We start from the raw sequence: 24,973 nt of genomic DNA, 5'->3' as shown, positions 1-24,973 counted from the left end.
ACATGCTTTCGAGAAAATCGCTATTTAAAATAAGCAAAATTGGTTCATAAATACTGGAGATATGAGCAAAAATCCGAGACAACCTCTAAAAATTTCATCAAAAATTGGTATTTTTTTCATACTCAGACAAAAATTGCAAAAAAACAATATACATAATCGTACGGTAAATATTGTTATTGTGCGCATGTTTATAAAAACAAGGCAGAGCGACAGTAGCAGAGTAAGAGTAGCAGAGCGAAAGTAGCACTAGTGTGTTCTTATTGAAATTAATTATGTGGAGCCTGGCTTAAGTAAGAAGCCCATGGCAAAACTAATTAGGTGAAGTCATTTCAACAGCTGATAGTTTTTTTGTACACGGCAACTTAGCCCTAAGCTGTCAAACTCCACATATAAAAAATCTTTCTGGAACCCCACACTGTCAAACTACACATATAAAAAATTTTATGAATTCGCCGCAAAATGAAATGACTTCACCAAGGCGAATTCATATAAGGTGATGTTCAAGGCGAATTCCTATAAGGTGGTGTTATTCAATCAGCTGATAATTTTTTTCTTAATTCGCCTGGTTTACGTAGCTATCAAAGTTTGTTATTGTTTACATTTTTATATTTAAAAATGTCCGTTAAACGGAGAAAAACTTCGTTAATATTTTGAATTATTTATGTAAAAAATCTGAAAATACAAAGCATCTCGTAAACAAATATCATTTTATTTAAATAATGGCATAATCGGTATTTGTACAAATATGTTATTTAAGAAAAACATTTTTTTTAATTAAATGTTAACATAACATTTTAATTTAATGTTAACATAATATTGTTTTATATTTTATATCAAAATTGTGTAGATAACGTGATTAACTAAAAAATCTCTTCCGGAACACTTAATATTAAGAAACGCATATAAAGTATTTACCCAGCTGGCGGCAGCTGACTTCTACGTTATGGCTTAATTTTGAAATCTATTAAAAGTTAACAAATTAATTCGTAATATAATATTTTGATGAATATGTACTTTTTTATGTTTATTTTTCACAAAAAATTAAGTTTCACTTAACTTCAGGCACTCACATAAATTTTGCAAATTAATCTACCGGAATAGAATTTTTCGTTTGAAACAAATTTGCAAGTACTTACCACAAATGATTACAAGTAATTAGAAAAAGAAGTCATTGTAAATTACAGTAGTAAACGTATCTTCACTGACAAGATTACTAATGATTTAGAAAGTATTTATATAACACTCTATAAGTAAGACCTTATTAGACTACTTCTGTGTAATCCAGACCATATGTAGTAGTCACTGAAAAGTATATTGTTAAGTAAGTAATTTCAACTTATAGTCTATTCGATATTGAACCTAGAAACATGAAAAAAGTATGTAGAGTCGGAATTAGGTGAGAACCGGAAAAAGTGAAGTTGTTGGTATTTTTTGTTTTTAAAAGTTACTTTTTGAATTTTCTCTAATATTGAACCAAGAAATATATCGATTGGGATTTTTTGTGCTTTTTCATTCTGCAAAAGGTACTATTAGAATTTTCTATAATATTGAACCTAGAAACATTAAATTAAGTATGTTAAAAGTTTCTTTTTGAATTTTTTATAATATTGAACCTAGAAATATGAAATTGGGTGTGTAGAGTCTGCATTAGGTGAGAACCCATAAAATAGAACTTTAGGGTACTTCTTTGTTTTTCAAATGGTACTCTTTAAAATTTTCTATAATATGGAATCTAGAAACACTAATTAATTTAATTTTTGGTACTGACTGTTTTGTTAACACACCGGGGTGAAGGGTATATAAGATTCGGCACAGCCGAATATAGAACTCTTACTTGTTTTTAATTAATGCAAATCTCCCGGTTCTGTCTTCTTATTTAATTTAGCATTAACACTAATAACTTGTCTGCAATGAAATTCTTTAAAAAAATATAAAAGAATTGAAGATATTAATACACGAGTATGTCTAAAAAGAAAAAAATCGTATATTTTACGATTTTTTGAAAGGGTATGAATATTACAAGTAGATTTTATGAATGAATATTACAAGTAGATTTTATTATTAAAAAAATCAACTATGAGCGTCTTTATTTAGGGTTAAAGTACTCTGCTATACTTTATTGGTAAGCATTTATTTTTTGTTTTTGTGGTTCAAAAAGTGCAAAATATAAGAAAGGAGCATTTAAGCTTTTTCTGAAGGGATCTTCATGCAGACATTTCAGTTTGTGTAAAATTTCATCGTTCTACAGTATTTTTATTTAATTTTTGATGGTAGATTATATTTAAACCAAACAATTTAAATCATGATTTGGTTGTTGTTTAAACTTGTGACTGTTTATACTTACATATCCAAAGTTAATTTTTTGCCTTTCGTTTTAAGGGTTTTTAATTTTATCTTAGACACTTAGCATAAATGAAGACTATGATTTTTCCTTAAAGCTTTTCTTCGTAAATTAGCACCTTTTTTCCATTAAGATGCGAAATTTCATTGCGTTTTATCGAATAGTTTCTAAGATACCAAATTATTTTCAAAAATAAAAGTTTCTTAAAAAACTGTGTACTGATAGTGGTGAAAGGTATACATATGAAGATAACAAATTCAAAAACGGATACCTATCCGTTATGAAAAAGAACAATTAAATTTAATTGCTGAAAATATAATTAATTAAGTGTCTGCATATTAAAATACATATGTATAATTTTTGTTTATTCTAGGTTGATCTACTCAATGACTATCACCGTTATGTTTGGAATACTCTTTCCCCAATACTTAAGGAACAAGGTGATGAGATGACATTGTCCTGGTTAGAGCGTGAAACACTCCCAATATAAATATATGAGATTTAAAGTATTTCTTTTGTAATTTGTATACATTTATATTTTTAATAAAAGAGAAATATTTTATCTAAAGGCAATCAAAACAGATATCTTCTATTTTTTATAATTCCTATATTAAAATTTGCTTATAGTATCATTAAAAAAAGTATAAAAAATCAGAATGCAACCATGAAGGAATCTACAGAATATTAACATCTAGTGTAATAATCCACAAAATTTCCATACAAATTTAAACATTTTTACCTACCTATTTGTACCCAACAAAAACTTACATTGGAAAAGAATTAAATAGCTCAAACAAATAAGGGGTTTGCTGTAGAATTTTAAATAGGTAAATGAAAATTGGCATATGGCTTCTTTTTAGCATAATTACTAAGGGGTTAAAAGTCACCGAAAATATTTTGGACGCTAAGCGAGATATTGGAAATTTAATGTAACAAACATCTGTTTTTAGCGAATATTTCGCTGATTAGACTAGTTTTGATGGTATTTTTTATTTCCTAGGGAATGTAATTTCCTACATTTTGTTTGAAGAGCATTTTTGCATCTAATTAGTTGTTTTCGAGATAAGGTGGGTATTGGACCAATATTTTTGTATGTTACAAACATCAGCACAAACGTATTATACCCTCCCCACTATAGTGGTGTAGGGTATAACAACGCAATAATACCAACCTACATCGAAATATACGAACAGAATTCACAAAAGGAAAACTAAAACAAAATACACAACTCAATGAAGCCAACAGCATCCAAACACACAAAACAAAATACACAGCTGAATAAAACCAAATACATCTACTCACACGTGTACATATTTTTCCAATATACAGTGTTGTTGTTGCATATTTAACAAAGCATGAAAAAATATGAAATTTTTTGATGAAATTTTCAGAGGTTGTCTTAGATTTTTGCTCATATCTCTGTTATTTACCGACCGATTTTGCTGATAAATAGCTATCTTCTCGAAAGCAACAATAATTGAAGATTTGGATCTCGCCGATATCTGGGATTCTCTAAAAGCTGATTTCCACAGACAGACAAGCATGGCTCCTCTATCTATAAGGATCCAGAACATATATACTTTATAGGTTCGGAAAATTATATTATAGAAATTACAAACGGAATGACAAACTTATACATATATACCCTTCTCACGAAGGTGAAGTGTATAGAAATTAGTATCATTTACCCTTTAGATGTAATGAGACTTTTCAGATTTTAAAATTTACAAGGCTATATTTCGAAAACCACGAAAGTTAAAATACCCAAAATTTTTCATTATACAAGTTTTGTTAAAGGTATTTTCAGACTACAATACTGAATATTAACACATTTCAAAATTAAAATATTATAGAATTTTGTCGGTATGTCAAAAAATCTGTAAGAAAAATACATAAATATTTTAGACATACATTTTATCAATTCTTACCTTTATAAATTCAATGATGTTCCTAGTGTTTTCGTTTATTTTCAATTTATTTTATTTTTCTGTTTATTTTTATCACAAGGAAATTGTTTCTAAAGTTTCTTTATTTTAAATACAACTTTGATACATATGAAAAATCCGTAATTTTTAAAAATTTTCAAAAACTTAAAAATACGGTCGGTATGTCATAAGAATCAGAAATATTTTTTGTCATAATCAATCAAATTGTATTTAGACTACGAAATTGTATTATACTACATGATTTTTTGACAAGTATTAATATTCATTATTGTAGTCTGAAAATACCTTAAGTTCGGAGATGTTGATGAGAAACACCATTGTTTAATGGAAAATTATTAAACCAAGCGAACATTATAACCATAATAACTCATAAACGGATTACAATAAATTAAAAATCAAGGTTTGAATTTTTTTTAATTGCATTTTTTCTTTTGCATTTATAGTGCATCTAAATTCTGTCAGCGCTGTTTCAAAATAATTTATTTAAAAATACTACAATTAAATAAATTCATTGTCAAAGTATAACAAGTAATCCGACTCTTTGACAGCAGTACCTAACTCTACCCTTCAAACATTTAGAAGACAAAACTATTGCGCATCACCCCAGACGCCACGTCAGAAACACTTCATATATAATAATTATTTGGGGTTTTAAGTTGGCCGGTTATTAATCGGATAATTTAAAATTTAAAATTATTCGGAATATTTAAGAAGCAAGTGTATTTTGTTTTAATAATTATTTCTGAACTAGTGTATAACTATGTATTGCACAAATCTTAAATGTTTATGCATGAACCCATTCTAAGAAGTAGATAAATCAGAACAACTTATTACGATGTTTCTGAAGTATTGTTATAAAAATCATCCAATAAATATTCTTTATTATAAAAATTTAATTAAGAAATTAATACTGAAAGTAAATTAATACAGTAATTTTATTGTTTAAAAATAGGTTTTTCTTAATCGGTTAATTTATATAAATTACTCGGTTTATTCGTTATTTGAAATATGGCAACTTTTATTTATTAGAGCTATTAATCGTCAGAAATTGGTCGATTAACCGATCGACGATAAATCGTTTGAATACCATATTATACACCCTTCACGACGGTGTATTAAAAAAGTCTGTACCAAAAAGACCTCTTTCATATAACTTTGGGCTCAACATGCTTTATTTCATGTTTCTAGATTCAATATTATGGAAAATTTAAGAGAGTATCTATTGAAAATCAAAAAATAGCAAATGTTCCGCTCTACACACATAATTTCATATTTCTGGGTTCAATATTATAGAAAATTCAAAAAGTACTTAAAAAAATTTTTAGTTTTCGTGAATATTGCAGCTTTTTGTCGAGATATGAGTATATATATAATTATTATATTTAATTATGAACTTAAAAGCCCCACTAAAGTGGTGTAGGGTATAAATAATAATATTAAAATAATGAAAATTAAAAAAAGGGTTAGTTTCTTTACATAAATGGCCGTAACACAGACATTTAAACGTAAATTTTGGATTTACTTTTATTAAATTAAATAGCAGCAGCACTTGTATTTTTAAAACTAAATTTGAAAATCGGTTGTAAATTCCTTTCCTTTTTTTAAATTAAATAGCAGCAGCACTTGTATCTTTAAAACAAAAATCGGTTGTAAAAAACCAAACTTATAATCACATTTTTTGTTCTTAAAATGTAACTAAACGAAGTGATCGGGATAATTTAAAGTATATTAGTACTTTATGGACTATAACCAAATGAAATGTGTATATGAGAACCACTGTAAAAACTATATTTTTTTAACAAATTGTTTCATTTTTGTTGTCTTGTGCAGGCCTTTAGTGGAAAAGTAAATACAATTGACATATTTGAAATACGCCAAATTTTGGTGAAAAGAATATGTTTTATTTTCGAACACATATATCGGATTTTTACTGATCCTAAAAATAAGTTTAAAGATGCCAAAAATTAAAAAATCCCTCCAATGACACGCTTATGTTAAGTTCATAAGTTTTTGTGATGAAAAAAAATCTTTATCTAGTAGTCGTTTTTTTAATGGGACTTGTAGCCAATTATCTAAAGCATACCAATATTTATAAAAAAAATTATACTTTTATGTAAAAACTATTTCAAAAAGAACTATAAAATAACTTGTTAATGGAGCACTGATTAAGCGGAAAGACTAATAAATTCAAAAATTAACTTTATAGCCAGGTTTAAGCCTGGGAAAATTAGGTAAGCACATTTGTGACCAGTTATTTTTTGAACCTCGTCGAACAAAAATAACTAGTTATTTGCCCTAAAAGTAAGTATTCCACATTGCTTCAATATTACTGGCCTGCTTACTGGGTAAATAAAGTTTTTCCTGGGTATGTTTAAAATTGTACCAAAAAATTAAGAATTTCCCTTTTCCCACCCCTTAGATCCGTGCCCCTATCAAAAGTCCTCCAATTTATTACCTAAATATTCACATGGATGTCAGAAATAGGAGTTTTCCAAATATTCGATAGTTTTGTACTTAAATCATATGAAAGGTGACAGTCCCCCTAATGATGGTCCGCCCATTAATGCTTAAGTTCTTTTCACAAAATTTGAAGATTCTAGCTCCAACAACTTCCTAGAAAAACGCCACGCCCCCTCATGCTAATCCACCAATTTTTATAATAAATATTTGTGTCAATACAAAAGTGGCTCCGAAAAAAATTGAAGATTTGTCTGTATGGGTGGTGCCACACTTACTAATGATGGTCCGCCCATTAATGCTTAAGTTCTTTTCACAAAATTTGGAGATTTTAGCTCCAACAACTTCCTAGAAAAACGCCACGTCCCCTCATGCTAATCCACCAATTTTTATAATAAATATTTGTGTCAATACAAAAGTGGCTCCGAAAAAATTTGAAGATTTGTCTGTATGGGTGGTGCCACACTTACTGTTGCCACACACTCTGTCGACAAATCACACAAAAAGAGCGAGCAACGAATTAAAATTACAGTTTAATTACAATTGGAATCACGAATGCTATCGACAATAAGTTTTCATACATTTTGTAAGGGGAGCAGAAAATCATCTTGTAGTTAGCAACATTGTGGCTGAGATAGATTCTATACCACTTTTATATCGCTCTCTGGCGATCCTCTCATAGTTCTTTTATTTTTATACACTTCACTTTCGTGAGAAGGGTATATATAAGTTTGTCATTTGCCGTTTGTAATTTCTATAATATAATTTTTCCGGCCCTATAAAGTATATATATTCTGGATCCTTATAGATAGCGGAGTCGACTAAGCCATGTCCGTCAGTCTGTCTGTCCGTCTGTCTGTTGAAATCAGTTTTTAGAATTCTGTTAGACATGCTTTCGAGAAGATCGCTATTTAAAATCAGCAAAATCGGTCGGTAAATAACGGAGATATGAGCAAAAATCCGAGACAACCTCTGAAAATTTTATCAAAAATGTCATATTTTTTTCATGCTTTGTTAGAAAACGATGTACATGTGTGTAGATGTATGTATATGGTTTTATTCAGCTGTGTGTTTTTGTTTTGTGAATTCTCTTCGTATATTTGGATGTAGGTTGGTTTTATTGCGTTCTTTATTTTGTTTTTGTTTTTCTGTGTTTTTCGTTATGTATGTTTAGTTAGATGTCTGTTGGTTTTGATGCCTTGCGTATTTTGTTTTTTATTTCGTTTAGCGTTGTTGTTCATTTTGTTTTGCTTTTGGTGTAATAATAATGTAGTCGGGAAAAAATTTATAAAATAAATACATATGTTTAAAATACACTATGGTGAAGGGTATATAAGATTCGGCACAGCCGAATATAGCACTCTTACTTGTTATATAGTAGAATTGCCATATGTTCACAATACTTTGCTAAAAATCTTGCAAAAACGCTAAACACAAGACTATATTTTGCTCTCCATATAAAATGTATGAAAACTCATTGTCGACATCGGTTGTTGTTCCAATTGTAAAAAATATATAATTTTGTACAATAAGACCTGCTTCACTAGGAAACTTTTTTGGGAAACTTTAGATTTTTTGTGTGAGAGAAAGAGATATCAACCATCTCTTTCTCTCACACACAAAATCAAAAGTTTTTAACAAAAGTTTCATAGTGTAAACCAAGTCTAAGCATTTTTCGTTGCGACCCGTTTGTAAAACTAACGAAAATATCAAAACATTTTTTTCTTTCGTAATCTTTTTTGGGAAACTTTTGATTTTTGTGTGTGTGAGAAGGAGAAAGAAATTTTAATCGTCTCTTTTTCTCAACAAAAGTTTCTCAGTGTGAACCAGGTAAAAGCAACCCTACACACTTTACAATGTCGTAAACAACATTCTTACATTGTATGAGCGGTTGTATCGTGTATGCCTTGCTTTACAAAACATGGATTTCGTTGGTCTGTGTTGTTAATTGTCGTTTAATATTCAATCCAAAAAGTCCGCATAAATTATTAGATTTTTTAAATATAAAATAAGAAATAACAATAGTTGTTGCAACATACAATTATTTTCTTACATACCTCTATCTGAAGTAATAATTCCTTTTTGATCATTTTAGTTTGTTTAGGACATAGCGTGATTGTTTTAAAAGTTAATGCTCCACGACCATTAAAATCGTATGTGGTATCAGCTGGAACTATTTGCACAAGATCTTCAATGCGAATGCCAAATACTCCATCTTTATAAAACCCAGGCTCTAAAAAGATAATGAAATTTTATTATTTGCTTACTACACATACATATGATTTTTGTTTTTATTTAAAATTAATAAAAATAAGTAATACAAATTAAATAAAAGACAATAAGAGTTCTGATGTGTTGAAACTTTTATACATATGTGTTTAATTAGAAAAATATAAAAAATTTCTTAATTTTTTAAATAAAAAAAATTGTTGGTCCACTTTTTGAACCATATGGATTTATTATTTATTATTGAAATTTTAAAAAGTACCACTCAAAGAACGAAAAAGTACTTAAAATTCCTCTTTTAAAGATTCCAATTTACTCCGGGCTCTACATGTTTAATTTTATGTTTCTAGATTAATTTTACAGAAAATGAAAATAAACTACTAGTATAATAATGAAAAAGGACCTAGAAGCAAAAATGTTTATTCTCTTCACACAGACGAGCTCTGAGAGAATAAAACAAACTTGTGAGAACTAAACGCACTCACTAAACTTCAAATTTTCTTCGTATTTTACATACTTTTTTCATTTTGCATTAGTGCAGAGAAAAATAACAAAAAGACGTCTTTATAATATGTTTTGAGATAAAATATCTTTTCAAAAAAATAAATAACTAATATTTTCATTCACTGCGATATAAAATTTCATTAAAAAAAAATTAATTTTTTTATTTAGTACCTCTGTGTTTATTTTTGTGCTTCTACTAATACATTCTCACCAGTTAGGTCTTTGACAGGGGACTTAGGTCCTTGACAATTAGTTTCGTCTATATACTACTATATGTCGAGAAGTCTCTTTATTACAATTTTCATGATTTGATGTTCAACTCAACAAGTACCAACTGGATAATGAAAAAGAACCAAAAATATCACTTGGTACAGGAGTTCCAAATAACATATTTTGGGTATTCACACGGTTTGCTTTCAAGTCGTATTGTCATAAAAAATTAAAGTTTTATGATAGTTCAAAATAAATGTTGTTGTGCTTCAAAGAAGAAAGTCTTAAAATAATTACACCTTCTATTATATGTTTATAGGGTTGTCATTACCAGGGTAGGTAAAAATATCGCTCGCGATCGCTATTTTATTTATATCGCTCGTTTTAAAATTCAAAATCGCGAGTTTTATTTTTGAACACGCGAGCACAATTTTAATTAGAGTTTTATGTGATTTGTATTCGCTTCGTAAGCGAATACAAATCACAAATCGAGTTAAATTCGAGTCGAAAATCAGCAAAATGTGTGTGAAGAAACAGGTTCTGTTGTGGTAGTAAAAAAGAACCAATAATATGGGAAATAATTATGTATGTGTGATGTAGATTTTATGACGGTCTGACAAAGCAAAAGTGGGAAAGTATAAGAAATATACTGTCTACCTTTTTATTTAAATATGTATGTTTTTTATCTGTAGTTATGTATGTACATATGTAAATTGATGGACATGCAACTGATCTTTAAAAATTTTTTTATTTATTATTTATTCTCTAAATGCGAAAGAACATTTTCTTTCTTACATATATATTGAAAACAACAAACAAATTTAAAATTTTGTTTTTGTTTTCAATATATTTATAAGAAAGAAAATGTTGTTTCGATATTGTGAAACAAGCAGTTAGATTATTGATTGTGAATCAAATGGTTTGGAAAATTTTATTATGAAGATAATAAAACACGTGTTGAATGATGTATGTATGTATGTATGTATGTATGTATGTATGTATGTATGTATGTATGTATGTATGTATGTATGTATGTATGTATGTATGTACAGTGTCTCTCATAAGTATTCGAATTTAGGTATTCTATGGAAAGAAACCAAATTTAATAATATTTTTTGTGTGCAAAATAAATAAATAAATAAATACAAATGTATATTATCTAGGCAGTCCTTAGGTTTCATATCACAATTGTTATAACTTGAAAAATCTTCATTTACTTAAATTAATTAAGCTTTTTTTTAAGGAAGTCCCTAAAATTACCTCACAAAAGTATTCGAATTTTTCATGTTTTTCACATTTCATCATATTATACGAAACATAAAGTTAGAATCAAATGGGTTTTTTTGCTTAAAATTGTTTAAAGGGTTACTTTCAATCGAAGAGATATATTTTTGGCCCATTTGGGCCACAATTTTGGGGCGATTTTACCATCTTTATAAGTAATATCATTAAAATGGCGGATTTTGACCAAATTTTCATTACTGAAAAAAATCAGTAATAAGTAAATTTTTACTGAATACTGAAAAAAATCAGTATTCAGTAAATTTTTACTGAATACTGAAAAGAAAATCAGTAAGCAGTAATTTTTACTGCTAAAAAAAAATCAGTATCAATATATTGAAATCCATTATGCATTACCGGTAAGATGTTATTAGTAGAAATATTTAACTAAAGCCGTAGCCCACTGGGTTTAAACCGAAGACCTCACGATTGCTGGTCGCCGTTCTACACACAACACCACCTCCTTATTTATTTAGTTATGCGTTCTTAAGTACTAGTTAGTAAAAAGTTAATGCTTTTTATATTTTTAATTTTCTTTCGACATAAAACCTGTAGAGCGATTATTTTCATTCGCCGGAATTGTAAATCGTTTAAGAAGATAAAAACTCAGCGACGAAAATTTTGAAATGTTGGTGTAAAGAAAAGCTAACAGTGGAAACTTAAAATTTATGTATTTCAAAACAAAAAAAAAATAACTTTTTTTATCAAAAGATATTTTTTGAACAATAAATAAAAACAAAATATTTTTTCAGGTCTGTTCATTTACTTTCCTAGTAAGAGAGCTTAATATAAAAATTTGCAAAATTACTTTCGAAAATGCTAACATGTAGTTAATAAAGTTTTACCGGAAATGCATAATAGATTTCAATTTACTGATACTGATTTTTTCAGTATTCAGTAAAAATTTACTGAATATGTACTGCATTTTTTCATTAATCAGTAAAAATTACTGAATACTGATTTTTTTCAGTAATCAATAATTTTTTAGTGAATAATGATTTTTTCAGTAATCAGTAAAATTTTACTGAATAATGATTTTTTTCAGTAATCAGTAAAATTTTACTGGTAATGAAATCTAAATTTCATTACCAGTAAAAATTTACTGAATACTGCAATGCTTAATGCATTAGAAATATAATGCAGTGTGCCCATGTATGCCATCTATGGCTAGTATATATTCATGTAGATATTAGCACATATATATTTTCAATTTCCCCGACATTGTAGCGGAATACAACTCCAAAACATGCCTTAACAAAACGTCATTCTCTACAGTAGATTTAAGTTTTTACTACTTAAAACTTTCACGCTTATGTTGCCCATTACAGTAACAAGTCAAAGATTTTTGGTTTATTTTTATCATCATGAATATTATTTAACCAGTTATCAATATTTTGGAGTTAGACCATAATGATATGGAAACATTCAGCCTGTAATCCATTGGTTATAAAAAGAACGATTATTCTATTTTGCATTGCGTTTCTTCGAGGCATGCTTTGGAGTTGTATACTTCTACAATATACTGAAAACTTAAAATGTATAATAGCTGATATCTAAAAGAATACTTACAAGACAACTTTCCCCGAAAATGTTTTACCCTAGTATTATAAAAATGAACTAAGGTTCTAATAAGTTGAATTAGCTACAGAAGAATTAATATATTAATATATCTTGGAACTTTTAAATACAGATTCTTGTAACAAAAAATATTATTTTTAGATATGCCAAGGGGTCCATTAGTCCCAATATCGAATTTTGGTTTTATCTCTGGAAAAAAGTAGAAAAAATTACAAATATTGCCAAAAATCGCAATTTTAAAGATATTACATAAAAAGATGGTACTATCTTCCAAAATTGTGGCCCAAATGGGCCAAAAATATATCCCTTCGGTTGACAGTAACCCCTTAAATAATTTTAAGCAAAAAAACCATTTGATTCTAATTTTATGTTTCGTATGATATGATGAAATGTGAAATACAGGAAAAATTCGAATACTTTTGTGAGGTAATTTTATGGAGTTCTTTTAAAAAAGCTTAATTAATTTAAGTAAATGTAATTTTTTGAAATTTTAAAAAGTGTGATATGAAACCTAAGGACTGTCTAGATAATATAACAAATTTATTTATTTATTTTGCACGCAAAAAATTTATTAAATTTGGTTTCTTTATATATATACCTAAATTCGAATACTTATGAGAGACACTGTATGTATGTATGTATGTATGTATGTATGTATGTATGTATGTATGTATGTATGTATGTATGTATGTATGTATGTATGTATGTATGTATGTATGTATGAATTCGATCGCTATCTGTACCCTGGTCATTACTAAACAGTTTAAAATAAAGTCGAAAAGTAAAAGCTCTTCAACGAGCTGGTGATAGTATTTAGAAGTTGCCGCAATTAAAATTGTGTAATATGTACGTAAACATGACACAAATTTGTGCAAAGTTCTATAACTTGAAAATTAATTAGATTTTATTAATATATTTATAAAAGTTATTAATTTTTATAATATTAAATTAAAAAATAAAAGGAATAATATTTTGTTTTTTTCTGACTGGCAGCCACCGAGCGTATTAAAAATAAGAGGCGTCAGAAAATACCTCCGGCTTAGTGATTAACAGTTGTTTATATTTAAAAACAATTTCTTTTTCCAAATTAAAAAAGAAAATATTTAAAATTTTTATAAAAATGGATTAAAGGATCCACCATTATAATGTCTAATACGACTTTTATGCACAAACCGACTTTTATATCAGTTTTTGACTTGCTTTTGCCATTTTTACTAAAAATATTTGTAGCTGACTCAGCGGTTAACCGAAATGCATGGTGATCTTTCAAATATTTGGAAAAGGACATTTTGCAAAATATTATGCATTTCTGAATAAGATATTTGAACTTTTTAGTTTAGATATGTACAGTAATATATTATAACAAAGCAAACTTACACAGATATTAGTTGTATTTCACTCGTTAAGTAAATATATCAAAGTATTCATAGGAGGGATAAATTGACCTTGCAATCATAAATGATGTTATTAAATTATCATATTGATAAAAATAAAAAACTATTTTTTGAAAAGGGCCTCAGTTCCCTACAAGCGATTGAAAATCTTGATCTCAGTACAATATGTAACAAAATCTAAAATTTTTTGAAATGGACCAAGCAAAATAACAAACTATTTTTTAAATATTTTTCTGTATAGACTAAAAATTACGAAAATTTTAACGCCTATTTCGAAAAAATTAAAATAATATGCCTCTCCAACTCACATAAAATCATTAATTGTGTAATCAGCTTAAAATTTTAGAATTTTTAAGAAACATTTCAAACAAATTGGAGATATTACATTTTTCACAAATTATACTGAAGTTAGGATTTTTAACCGTTTCATAGTGTCAGATTTTGCAAATTTAGGAGGACTAAACTCATTTTTTGTGTGTTTTTTTGATTATGTTTAAATGCAGTACGACAGACAACTGTCCAAATAATAAATAAATGCTTAAGAAAGTGAAGGAATGTAAACCAAAACAAGGTAACGGTATTCTGAATGTCGTGTATATTACAAAAAATAAAAATCTTATTTTTATCTGACGATTTAATAACTTTGAATCATTATAACTTTTTTGTTTATGGATATTTTCCTTTTTTTTTTGCTTTTTAAAGGTATTAATCTATTTATTAATAGTAATAAAGCTTTTTGAAAAATAAGTGAGGACACATTTTTCTGTGCCCTTTAAAGTAAGTCATTTTATTGTAAGTAAGTTTTGAAATTAACAAATATTTAATGGAATCAAAAATATAGAATACCATTTAATTCCAAGGTTCTGTTGGCACTATATGATAAATTGATATATAACCTATTGGGATTACAAAATATTTTTTGCATCTTTTTGCATACCCCATACACATTTTTTCAAAAGTTCATCATGAACTCACAAATGTCGAATCAACAAATTTTCGATGTTTGGCATTACTTAAAGAGCAGGATATTTATAATGACGACTCTGATGGATTTGATTTGGAATAAATAATGTAAATTAAATGTTTATGTACTTACCTACTATTGTATTATTCTGTAACAAATATTAAATTAATAAAAAATAAAAATATATTTTTTGACCAGCTATAAATTTTTTTCAGTGTAGTAAGGCCCGAGTATTTTTAAATATGGGTTTATCCTAATGGGTTTGCCCTAAATAATCTCCTGGCCATAACTTTCAATCTTTTCTTGGGGCAATCTTAGCATATTTATTCTTACTGTTACATGGGAGGTGGGCGTGTCAGTTGTCCGATTTTGCGCAATTTTTCTAAAAAGATGCGTCTTTTCATGATAATACCAAGTTCAAAAATTCGTGGCTTTACCATTAATAGTTTTTGAAATACAGAGTTTAGTCCCCCTAAAATGGCAAAATCTGACACTGTGCGTTTGTAGAAAACTGAGGATCATCCGTAAAAAAAATTATTTTATTTTTCTCATGTTCATTACATTATTGCGCATCGATTGAGAAGTATTAGATTCTTAACAAGATAAGGCTATAAAATGGTAAAAAAAATTCGATCCGTATATAATACAGTTTAGCTGTACCTGCGATTTGAACTCGATGGATTTCGGGTAAATCTAATTTGTTTGTAATATTTTAGAGAATACGTATTAATTCCTTCCTAATATAAATTTTAAATAAAGTATTTTCAGAATATTATAGTCCAGATAATAAAAAATCTATATCCGAATTTTAATTAAAATCGGACATTTTTAACCCATAAACATATTTACCAAAAACGATTTTATCGCATATAGACCGATATTTAACATAATGTGAAAAAAAAAAATATTTTAACCCTTTAAGGCACATCAAACAAATTAACACCAAAGTTAAAAAATTCGAAAAACACGATATATTTGAATAATGCTGTATATAATTAGAGGAATAAAAGAAATAAAACAAAAATTGTATATTAAAATTAAAAAAATATACTTTAACCCCTTTTTACTATGGAGTTAACTAGAGGTGAACATTTTAAATTTTGTTTTTGAAACTGATAATTTATGTTATTATTTTTACGGCCAATTTTCAATCTAAAAAACTTTATGTGGTCAAAAAGGGTTAACATATAAGCCATATAGTAGTACATATAGGCGAAACTGAAAGGGTTTTCAAAGAAAAATTTTTATTCTCTTCACACAGACGAGCTCTGAGAGAATAAAACAAACTTGTGAGAACTAAACGCACTCATTAAACATCAAATTTTCTTCGCAAAATTGCGGGATATTACCACTTATTAGTTTTTCTTATCACTTAAACTTAATGTTTATTATTTTTTTCAACACTTTTCATTTATTTAAAACCCCGAAAATAATTTATATTTTACAAACGAAAAAAAAATATTTTTTATTCTTTAACATTTTATTTTAATTAAAATTGAAAAATGAAAAGCTGTACATTTTAGTATTGAAAATTAAAAAAGTATTTTACATACTTGTTTAATTCAACAAAAAAATAACAAAAAGACGTGTTTATAATATGTTTTGAGATAAAATATCTTTTCAAAAAAATAAATAACTAATATTTTCATTCACTGCCATATAAAATTTCAATAATAACACACAAAGAATAACGTCCAAAAAAATACATTTTTTATTTAGTACCTTTTGAACAACTGTGTTTATTTTTGTGCTTCTACTAATACATTCTCACCAGTTAGGTCTTTGACAGGGGACTTAGGTCCTTGACAATTAGTTTCGCCTATATACTACTATATGATATAAGCTTTTATATATAATATATACTAGCTGCGTGTACCCGGCGTTGCCCGGGTTTCTTCGAAAATTAAAAAGAATATTTTTGTATCTGTAATGACTACTTTTTTTAAATAGATGTCAAAATTTAGCTTATAACGATAAAGTAGTTATTATATTTTTCCGCATTTTGTTTAATACTTAAAGTCGGTTTCTGGTCCAAAAAGTCCTTTAAAAATTTACGAATTGATAATAAGCTTAAATTAGGAATATTTGACTAATTTGTAGACAAATTTAAGAAACGTTTTTTCGAGAAGTTATACTGAAATCGGGATTTTCAATCACTGGTAGGGAACTAAGGATAATTCCAAACTAGTTGTTTTAATTTTTCCACGTGCAGTAGATTTTAAGTACTGTTCACTTTAAATTTGGTCACACTTTATTTTGAATTGTAGTGCCTCTGGTGTAAAGAGGCAAAGGGCTTCCTATTAACTACAAAAATACGTACCATTAACCATACAAAATTTCAAGCGATTTTCTTTGTATTTGAAAAATTACATGCAAGAAACTCTAAAACGATTATGAAAAATTCTGTACAAAATCATGAAAAATTCTTAAAAAAGAACAAAATTACTGTACTAGGAAAATATAGAGAACAGAGTCCTTGAATTTTGACAAAAAAATAAAACAACTTTTAATTTGACAAACAATTTTGAGTTGTTCATTAAAGAGTAAAACCACCGTTTTGTCTCACCATTGTTTCTCAGATACATCCATTTATACAAAAGTATGTTTAAAAATATTTTTTTTATTCATTAGCTTTTATGCATCTACACTTAAGTATTGGCTGGATTTAGACACACACCACTTATTAAATCCGAAGAAGCAAAGGTTTAAAGCTCAAATATAGTTAGATATACAAAAAACATACCTAAATAATTTTACTTATTAAAACATCCAAATCTTCCTCCATTTAAAAAATTTCGGAATTTGTTAATGGTAAATGGAAAATGTGTGCTGGAGTTATTCAAAATCATTATTTAATTTGAAAAGCTTGCAATAAATAAGGCGCTACATACAGAAAAAGTTGTGCAGAATTTTTCTTAATTTTATATGAACAATGCTTTATATGCATCATTTGAGAGGTCTACCTTTTTTATATTAGATTTGAGCTGCATTAGAAAATGTCAACCGAATTTATATCAAGATATTTTTTTCACGGTATATTTAACTGATCACAGATTTTTATTGCTATCTCGATTTAACAATAAACTTATATTTGATATCTTTGATATAAAACTCGATTTGTATGGAATATTTTAGTGATCACGCATATAAATATAAATTTTAAAGGGAGATAAGAATGATTTTCTAGATAGATTTAAGTGTTATATAGGGAACCACAGCCGATTTAAATTCGAATTTTTGTGAAAACGTAATATGAATATATCATTTACCCTATTTTAGAATCGTAGGAAACTACATCCGATTCTGATTTAAAATAGTTATTTTCTGATACACAGCGAATTAAAGGTTTTGAAATAAAAATAGTTTTCTGGTGGAAAATATAATGATGGGAGTCTTATATACGGATCTACAACAATATAATTTGGATAAAAAATGTCCATATGCTATTTTCTCTATCATAGTAAACTACATCCGATTCTGTTTTCAAATAGTTATTTTTTGAGGATATACAGCCGATTACAGGTTTTGAAATAAGAATAGTTTTCGGTGGAAAATATAAGTGATAGGAGTATTATATACGAATCTACAACCGAATTTACGCTTTAGATGAAAATCGATTTTTGATAATAAATTAAATTGATTACAGATTTTTATTTTACGTAATCGTAAAGGTAGTTAAACATTATAAAGTTTTCAAATAAAAATAAATTTTTGATTAAAAATTTAACTAGATAATAATTCTTATATAATATAAGAATTATATAGCATTATAAATGTAACAAAAAGTAGACAGAAAAAAGTCATTGTATTTCATTAAGATCACAACATTCCTGAAATTAGTGGTATAGGTGTATTTCTTTGGATTTGATGTATTAAACATTCCCTTCCTCAAACTAACCTAAGCTTCCACGATAGAACTATTGTCATGCTGTAGCAGCCTGGATTACATATCTTTATAATGAAATATTATCTTATTATTAAAATCTAAATTCATTTGAACTAATTTTATTAATCTTACAATCATTGTTGTATTGTTTAACTACTTAAATTTAAATCTAATTCTTTTGTTAACTATTGCTACTGACTATTTGTTTTGTTTTATTTATGTACCGGACACCCTAACAATGTAACCATAATAATTCTGTAATCAATAACCAAAGCTTAATGTTCATCACTAAAAGAGTATTATTGATCATTCGCTCTCACACTCATTATTATTTGTATTGATTTGTTTTTGTATTATTTTCATTATCTATGTACTAGACGACCGTATGATTTGACTAAAATCAAATAAGGTCATTGCGCATGCAAATTCTTGTCATTCATGAAGCAACGCTTGAACAATAAAGACACATTAAAACATAAAGCGGATTGTTTTATTTTAATAAAATTAATAAATTAATAATTGTTCAGTCGCAGGAAGACCTTAAGGCTACTGTGACTAGCAAAACTGTGGACAAACACTGGCCTCCGCCTTGTTTGACCCAGTTATGATTTAAATAAATTTTATAAAATAATAAAACCCCATTAATAAAGTAAATATACTTTATTACAACTGGCGCCCAACGTAAAATTCCCATAAAATATTGGACAAATTTTTGCAAAATAAATAAATAAAAAAATATATATATTTTGCAAATAATTTCACAAAATTGGAATAACCACATAGAAGCCAAAAGCTGCCGTAGTTGTTGTTGTTGTCATCGATATTTGTTTCTTTGATCATCTACCTGCAGTGTTGTTGCTATAAAACGGTTGTTTTTCTCCAATTTTGTTACTTTTTCAATTCATCACAACTATAACACTCTTCAAAAGTATATGCGTTGTTTTTTTCATCATTATTAAGAGATTTGTAAAGAGAAAATTATCTCTGATAATAATAAATTAAAGAACGTGGTTTATTTGAAGAATTAAAAAAAGGTTTTCAGAACGATACCGAGATCATCGAATTCCCAAAATTCTATGAATATTGCTGAAATGCAAATTCCAAATAATGTTTCTTCCCCGATCGTTCCTACAAATTCTTCTATGAATAGACAAAATAGTAGTACCAGTAATAGGCATAGTTCTTCTGCTCCAAATGGAACCAATCCAACTCCAGCTCCTGTTTCTAATGCTCCTATGAGTATTAACTTGACAGAACGTCAATTTTCTGATCTCCTAGGATCGCTGCAAGTTCGTCAAGAGTTTAAAACGACATTTAGCTCCTGTAGTGCTCGTTTTAATGGTGGACGTAGTACGTCAAAAGTAGAAGATTTTATTGCAACAATCTTAGTTTTCATGAAAGCTGAACATATTTCAGACCAAATGGCTCTAATTAGCTTACCTTTATTGCTTGAAGGTTACGCATCGTCATGGTGGCAAGGTGTGAAGCATGAGGCCAACAATTTTGATGAAGCTATAGAGCTCCAACATACTGCATTTGCTCCTCCTAAACCAGATTGGAGAATATATGCGGAAATATTTCAGGACAAACAGAAGTTGTCTGAGTCTATAGATAGCTTCATTTGCAGAAAAAGACGACTATTTGCTCAACTGAAAGAAAGACTTCCAGAAAGCACAAAAATTAACATGGTATTTTCATTAATAAATATCCAAATACGAGAAAAGATTGCTCGTAAAAGCGTAGAAACTTTCCAAGATTTGCTCTCGAAAGCTCGTGATGTTGAATTATTAAATAATGAAAACAATCCACAATCCCTCAAAAGATCCAGTGAGGTAAAAGACAATATCCAAATAAAATGCTCTTTTTGTCGGAAGAAGAACCACACGGCTAATGTTTGCTATAAACGCCTAGAGATGGAGAAGAAGAAAAAACTCGAAGAAACCAAGCTAAATTGTTATGGTTGTGGAGCTGTAGGTTTCTATAGATCCAATTGCCCTACATGTAACTACAAAACGGTTTTAGAAAGCCCAAAAGAAATGGATTTCCATAGCATCCAAACAAATATTGTTGGTCGAAATGTGCCTACTGTAGAAATTAATGAAGTGGATTTAAAGGTGAAGCTTACCTGGATACAGCTGCTAGAACCAGTATTGCTGGATATTTCCTGTACAAACAGCTGGTAGAGAAAAAAGTTAAATTCCAGTCAGTCTTTGCGGAAATAACCCTAGCTGATGGAATATCTCGAAAAGAGAATGTATATTCAACTATCGTGGATATTATTATTGGTAATCGCTTAAAGCGAATTCGTTTTATTTGCCTTCCAAAGGCTAAAGATAATAGAACCTTACTCGGCATTGACTTTTTGGAGCAAGCCGGTATTGTAATGGATCTAGCCCAAAGAACATGGCATTACAAAGATGAACCTCAGAAGATATTTGAATTAAAATCAAAACATTCTAAAGTTAAAGATGAAGTTTATTTAAACCAAGCCAATATTAATGACGATAAACCAAGTTCATCCAACGTTAGCCATATTAATAATTTTGTGTCCTGGTTTGAATCTAACAACAAAAATGATTCTGAAAATATACCAACTTTAAAATCAATTTACTCTACACAAAATGACTATTCGCCAAGAGGAATCCTGAAGATTTTCGAAGATTCACTGCCACAAAACTTTGAGATGCCGAAGGAAAAGGATGTTGATTTATTTCCCCCACTGAAGAAGAGAACAAGTTTGCAGTCTCCCTTAATAAAAACGTTTCACGTAAACGCCATCGATTTTAATATTTGTGAAAATGAAAAATCTAATTTAAATGTAAATGAAAGAGAAAATTTAATAAAACTTTTGAAATCTTATGAATGTTAAAAATATTAGCACCCCTATTATAGGAATTAAACATAAAATTGATACAGGAAATCATTCACCTATAACTACAGAACTTCACCTGATATGAAGGAAAAATTAAAAACAGAAATAAACGACATGTTATCGAAAGGAATTATAAAAGAAAAGGAATCTCCTTGGTCCTTTCCGGTTGTTTTAATACCAAAAAAGGATAATTCAATACGCCTTTGCGTTGACTATCGTAAACTTAATACCATCATTTAAATAAAGAAAAATGTTATTTTTGCAAACCCAAGGTAAAATACTTAGGTCATTTTTTAACAAAAAATGGCATAGAAATTGGCCCTGAAAAGACAGCAGCCATTTTAAATCATGCAACTCCTAAAAACCTAAAACAACTTATTTCATTCCTACAAACATGTTCATAGTTTAGAAAATTTATACCAAATTTTGCGGAAATATCAAAACCTTTTTCAAATTTGACAAAAAAGAATGCTGTATGGAAATGGTCAGCTGATGAAAATGAATCTTTCCTAAAACTTAAAGAAAAGCTAACAACTCCAACAATTCTACAACAAGTTAAAGAAAACGAACCATTTTACCTCAGAACTGATGCAAGCAATTATGCGATCGGGGCTGTATTATTGCAGGGGGAGAAAAACGCCGAACACCCAATCGAGTATGATAGTCGACTTTTGATTCAAGCAGAAAGAAATTATTCTACCACTGAACGTGAAGCATTAGCAGTTGTATGGGCTGTCCAGAAATTTAGAGGATACATCGAAGGTTCAAAAGTTACTGTTTTCACGGATCATCAACCACTTAAATGGCTCTTTATTTTGAAATCTCCAACCGGAAGATTAGCAAGATGGTCTTTATTACTTCAAAGTTACAACTTAACGTTCAACTACACACCTGGAAAGCAAAATGTTGTTGCTGATACCCTTTCGAGACCACCATGTGTGAATGAATTGTGTATTGAATCCTGTGACTGTAATGCAGTAGAAATTGATTTTCCTCGAGAAGGTTTAGAAGAATTTCGGAAAGCTCAATTAGAAGATGAAGATTTGAAAATTATTATACCATCATTTGAAAATAACGACGAAAATGTCACCAGATACACAAATCGTGGATATATAATGATTAATGGTATTCTTTATAAATATAATGCAGATCAAGATTCTGAAAGTGGTCAATAGGTTATACCAAAGTCACATCGTCTACAAGTTTTAAACAAATACCATAATGATCCAATGTCTGGACATTATGAAATAGATAAAACCATATGTCGAATAACTCCACTCTTTTATTGGTCTGGAATAAGAACGGACATTTCTAACTACGTGAAATCTTGCAAAGAATGTAAAAAGTACAAGCCTACAAACATGAAACCTTGCGGATTATTACAAACACTAAGTAGCAACAAGAGGTTTGAAATTATTGCTGTGGACCTTTTTGGTCCCTTGCCTAAAACTGTAGAAGGATACCAGTGGATCCTTATAGTAGAAGATATTTGTAGTAGATGGGTAGAACTTTTTGCATTAAAAGAAGCATCTGCTGAAAACTGTGTTTTAACACTTCTTAATGAGGTAATTTTGAGATATGGTATACCTACAAGATTACACACAGATAATGGAACCCAATTTATTTCCGCTCTAATGCAAAAATTAACTTACTGTTTGGGAATCAAACAAACTTTTACGGCAATATATCACCCAGAGGCTAATCCTGTGGGAAGGAAAAATCGTGATTTGAAAACCCAACTCTCAATTTGTGTAGGTAAAGACCACACAAAATGGAATTTAATGTTGTCAGCAATAAGATTTTCAATGAATACGGCAAAATGTGATAGTACTGGCTATTCTTCCGCTTTTCTAACAAAAGATGGAATAACATCAAAATTTACACCTCGCAGAGATGGTCCATATATAGTTATTGGAACCAAAGGTTCATCTTGTTTTACTATTGCTGCTCTAAATGAACCTAAAGTACCACTTGCAACACTACATATCTCTGCCTTAACTCCATATGAAGGCGAATCTGATGTTCCAATTTACCCAATTAGGAAGCGAGGTCATCCGAGCAATAAGCAAGGCAACAACCAACAAGAAGACAACAATCAACAGCAACACAACAACAAAGTAACAACAAACAACAACAATTAAACAACCAAGAAGACAACAATCAACAGCAACACAACAACCAACAACAACTCAAGAACCCAAATGATACTTCAACTTTAGCTAACAACAGTAAATACAAGAAGCTAAATGACGATAAAAGTGATTCCCTCCCTCTAAGAAGATCTATGCGGTTGAAGAATATTCCGAAATACTAATTTTCTGGTGACATCATCAGCCTGGATTACATATCTTTATAATGAAATATTATTAAAATCTAAAATCATTTGAACTAATTTTATTAATCATACAATCATTGTTATATTGTTTAACTACTTAAATTTAAATCTAATTCTTTTGTTAACTATTGCTACTGACTATTTGTTTTGTTTTTTTTTTATGTACCGGACACCCTAACAATGTAACCATAATAATTCTGTAATCAATAACCAAAGCTTAATGTTCATCACTAAAAGAGTATTATTGATCATTCGCTCTCACACTCATTATTATTTGTATTGATTTGTTTTTGTATTATTTTCATTATCTATGTACTAGACGACCGTATGATTTGACTAAAATCAAATAAGGTCATTGCACATGCAAATTCTTGTCATTCATGAAGCAACGCTTGAACAATAAAGACACATTAAAACATAAAGCGGATTGTTTTATTTTAATAAAATTAATAAATTAATAATTGTTCAGTCGCAGGAAGACCTTAAGGCTACTGTGATTAGCAAAACTGTGGACGAACACTAGTCTCCGCCCTGTTTGACCCAGTTATGATTTAAATAAATTTTATAAAATAATAAAACCCCATTAATAAAGTAAATATACTTTATTACAATGCTAAATTTCATGAAGCATAAAATCCAGATCCAAAAATACACTGTATGTTTTTATATTTAGCCTAGAAATTTGGTGTTATAGCTGGTATTCTAAAAGTGAACATAAAAATATGCGTAACCTCCAATCAATATAATATAGAGTATTTCTTAAATTCTGAGGTTATACCTTTAATATGCCGAATTTTATGTAAATCGGTTTAGTAGTTATGTAGTGAAAGAGTGAAAAGAGTCTCATATATATTTATTATTCAATACATATTATACGTTTTGAAGATGTAATGTTTCGTACCAGGGATGGAAAAAAAGATTTTGTCTCAGTATCAAAAAATATTTCAGAGGGTACTTTTTTGGATCGCAAAGTACTAAA

At 28.6% G+C, this 24,973-nt stretch overlaps 1 protein-coding gene across 5 annotated transcripts in view; it reads right to left on the bottom strand.

Annotated features, from left to right (window-relative positions):
• The window catches only part of LOC111683220 (xaa-Pro aminopeptidase ApepP), a 388,046-nt gene that overhangs the window by 224,006 nt on the left and 139,067 nt on the right, over positions 1-24,973 (bottom strand). For all 5 annotated transcript variants that reach the window (XM_046949780.1, XM_046949783.1, XM_046949779.1 and 2 more), the window contains one exon: positions 8,802-8,977. In XM_046949780.1, coding sequence (XP_046805736.1) covers positions 8,802-8,977 — 176 coding nt within the window. The remainder of the gene's footprint in view (positions 1-8,801; positions 8,978-24,973) is intronic.

This window comes from Lucilia cuprina, chromosome 4 (assembly GCF_022045245.1).
Source record: "Lucilia cuprina isolate Lc7/37 chromosome 4, ASM2204524v1, whole genome shotgun sequence".
In the NCBI taxonomy this organism is placed as follows: Eukaryota; Metazoa; Arthropoda; class Insecta; order Diptera; family Calliphoridae; genus Lucilia; species Lucilia cuprina.
Note: the sequence above shows the minus strand (reverse complement) of the source record. Positions and strands in the feature narration are given on the sequence as shown.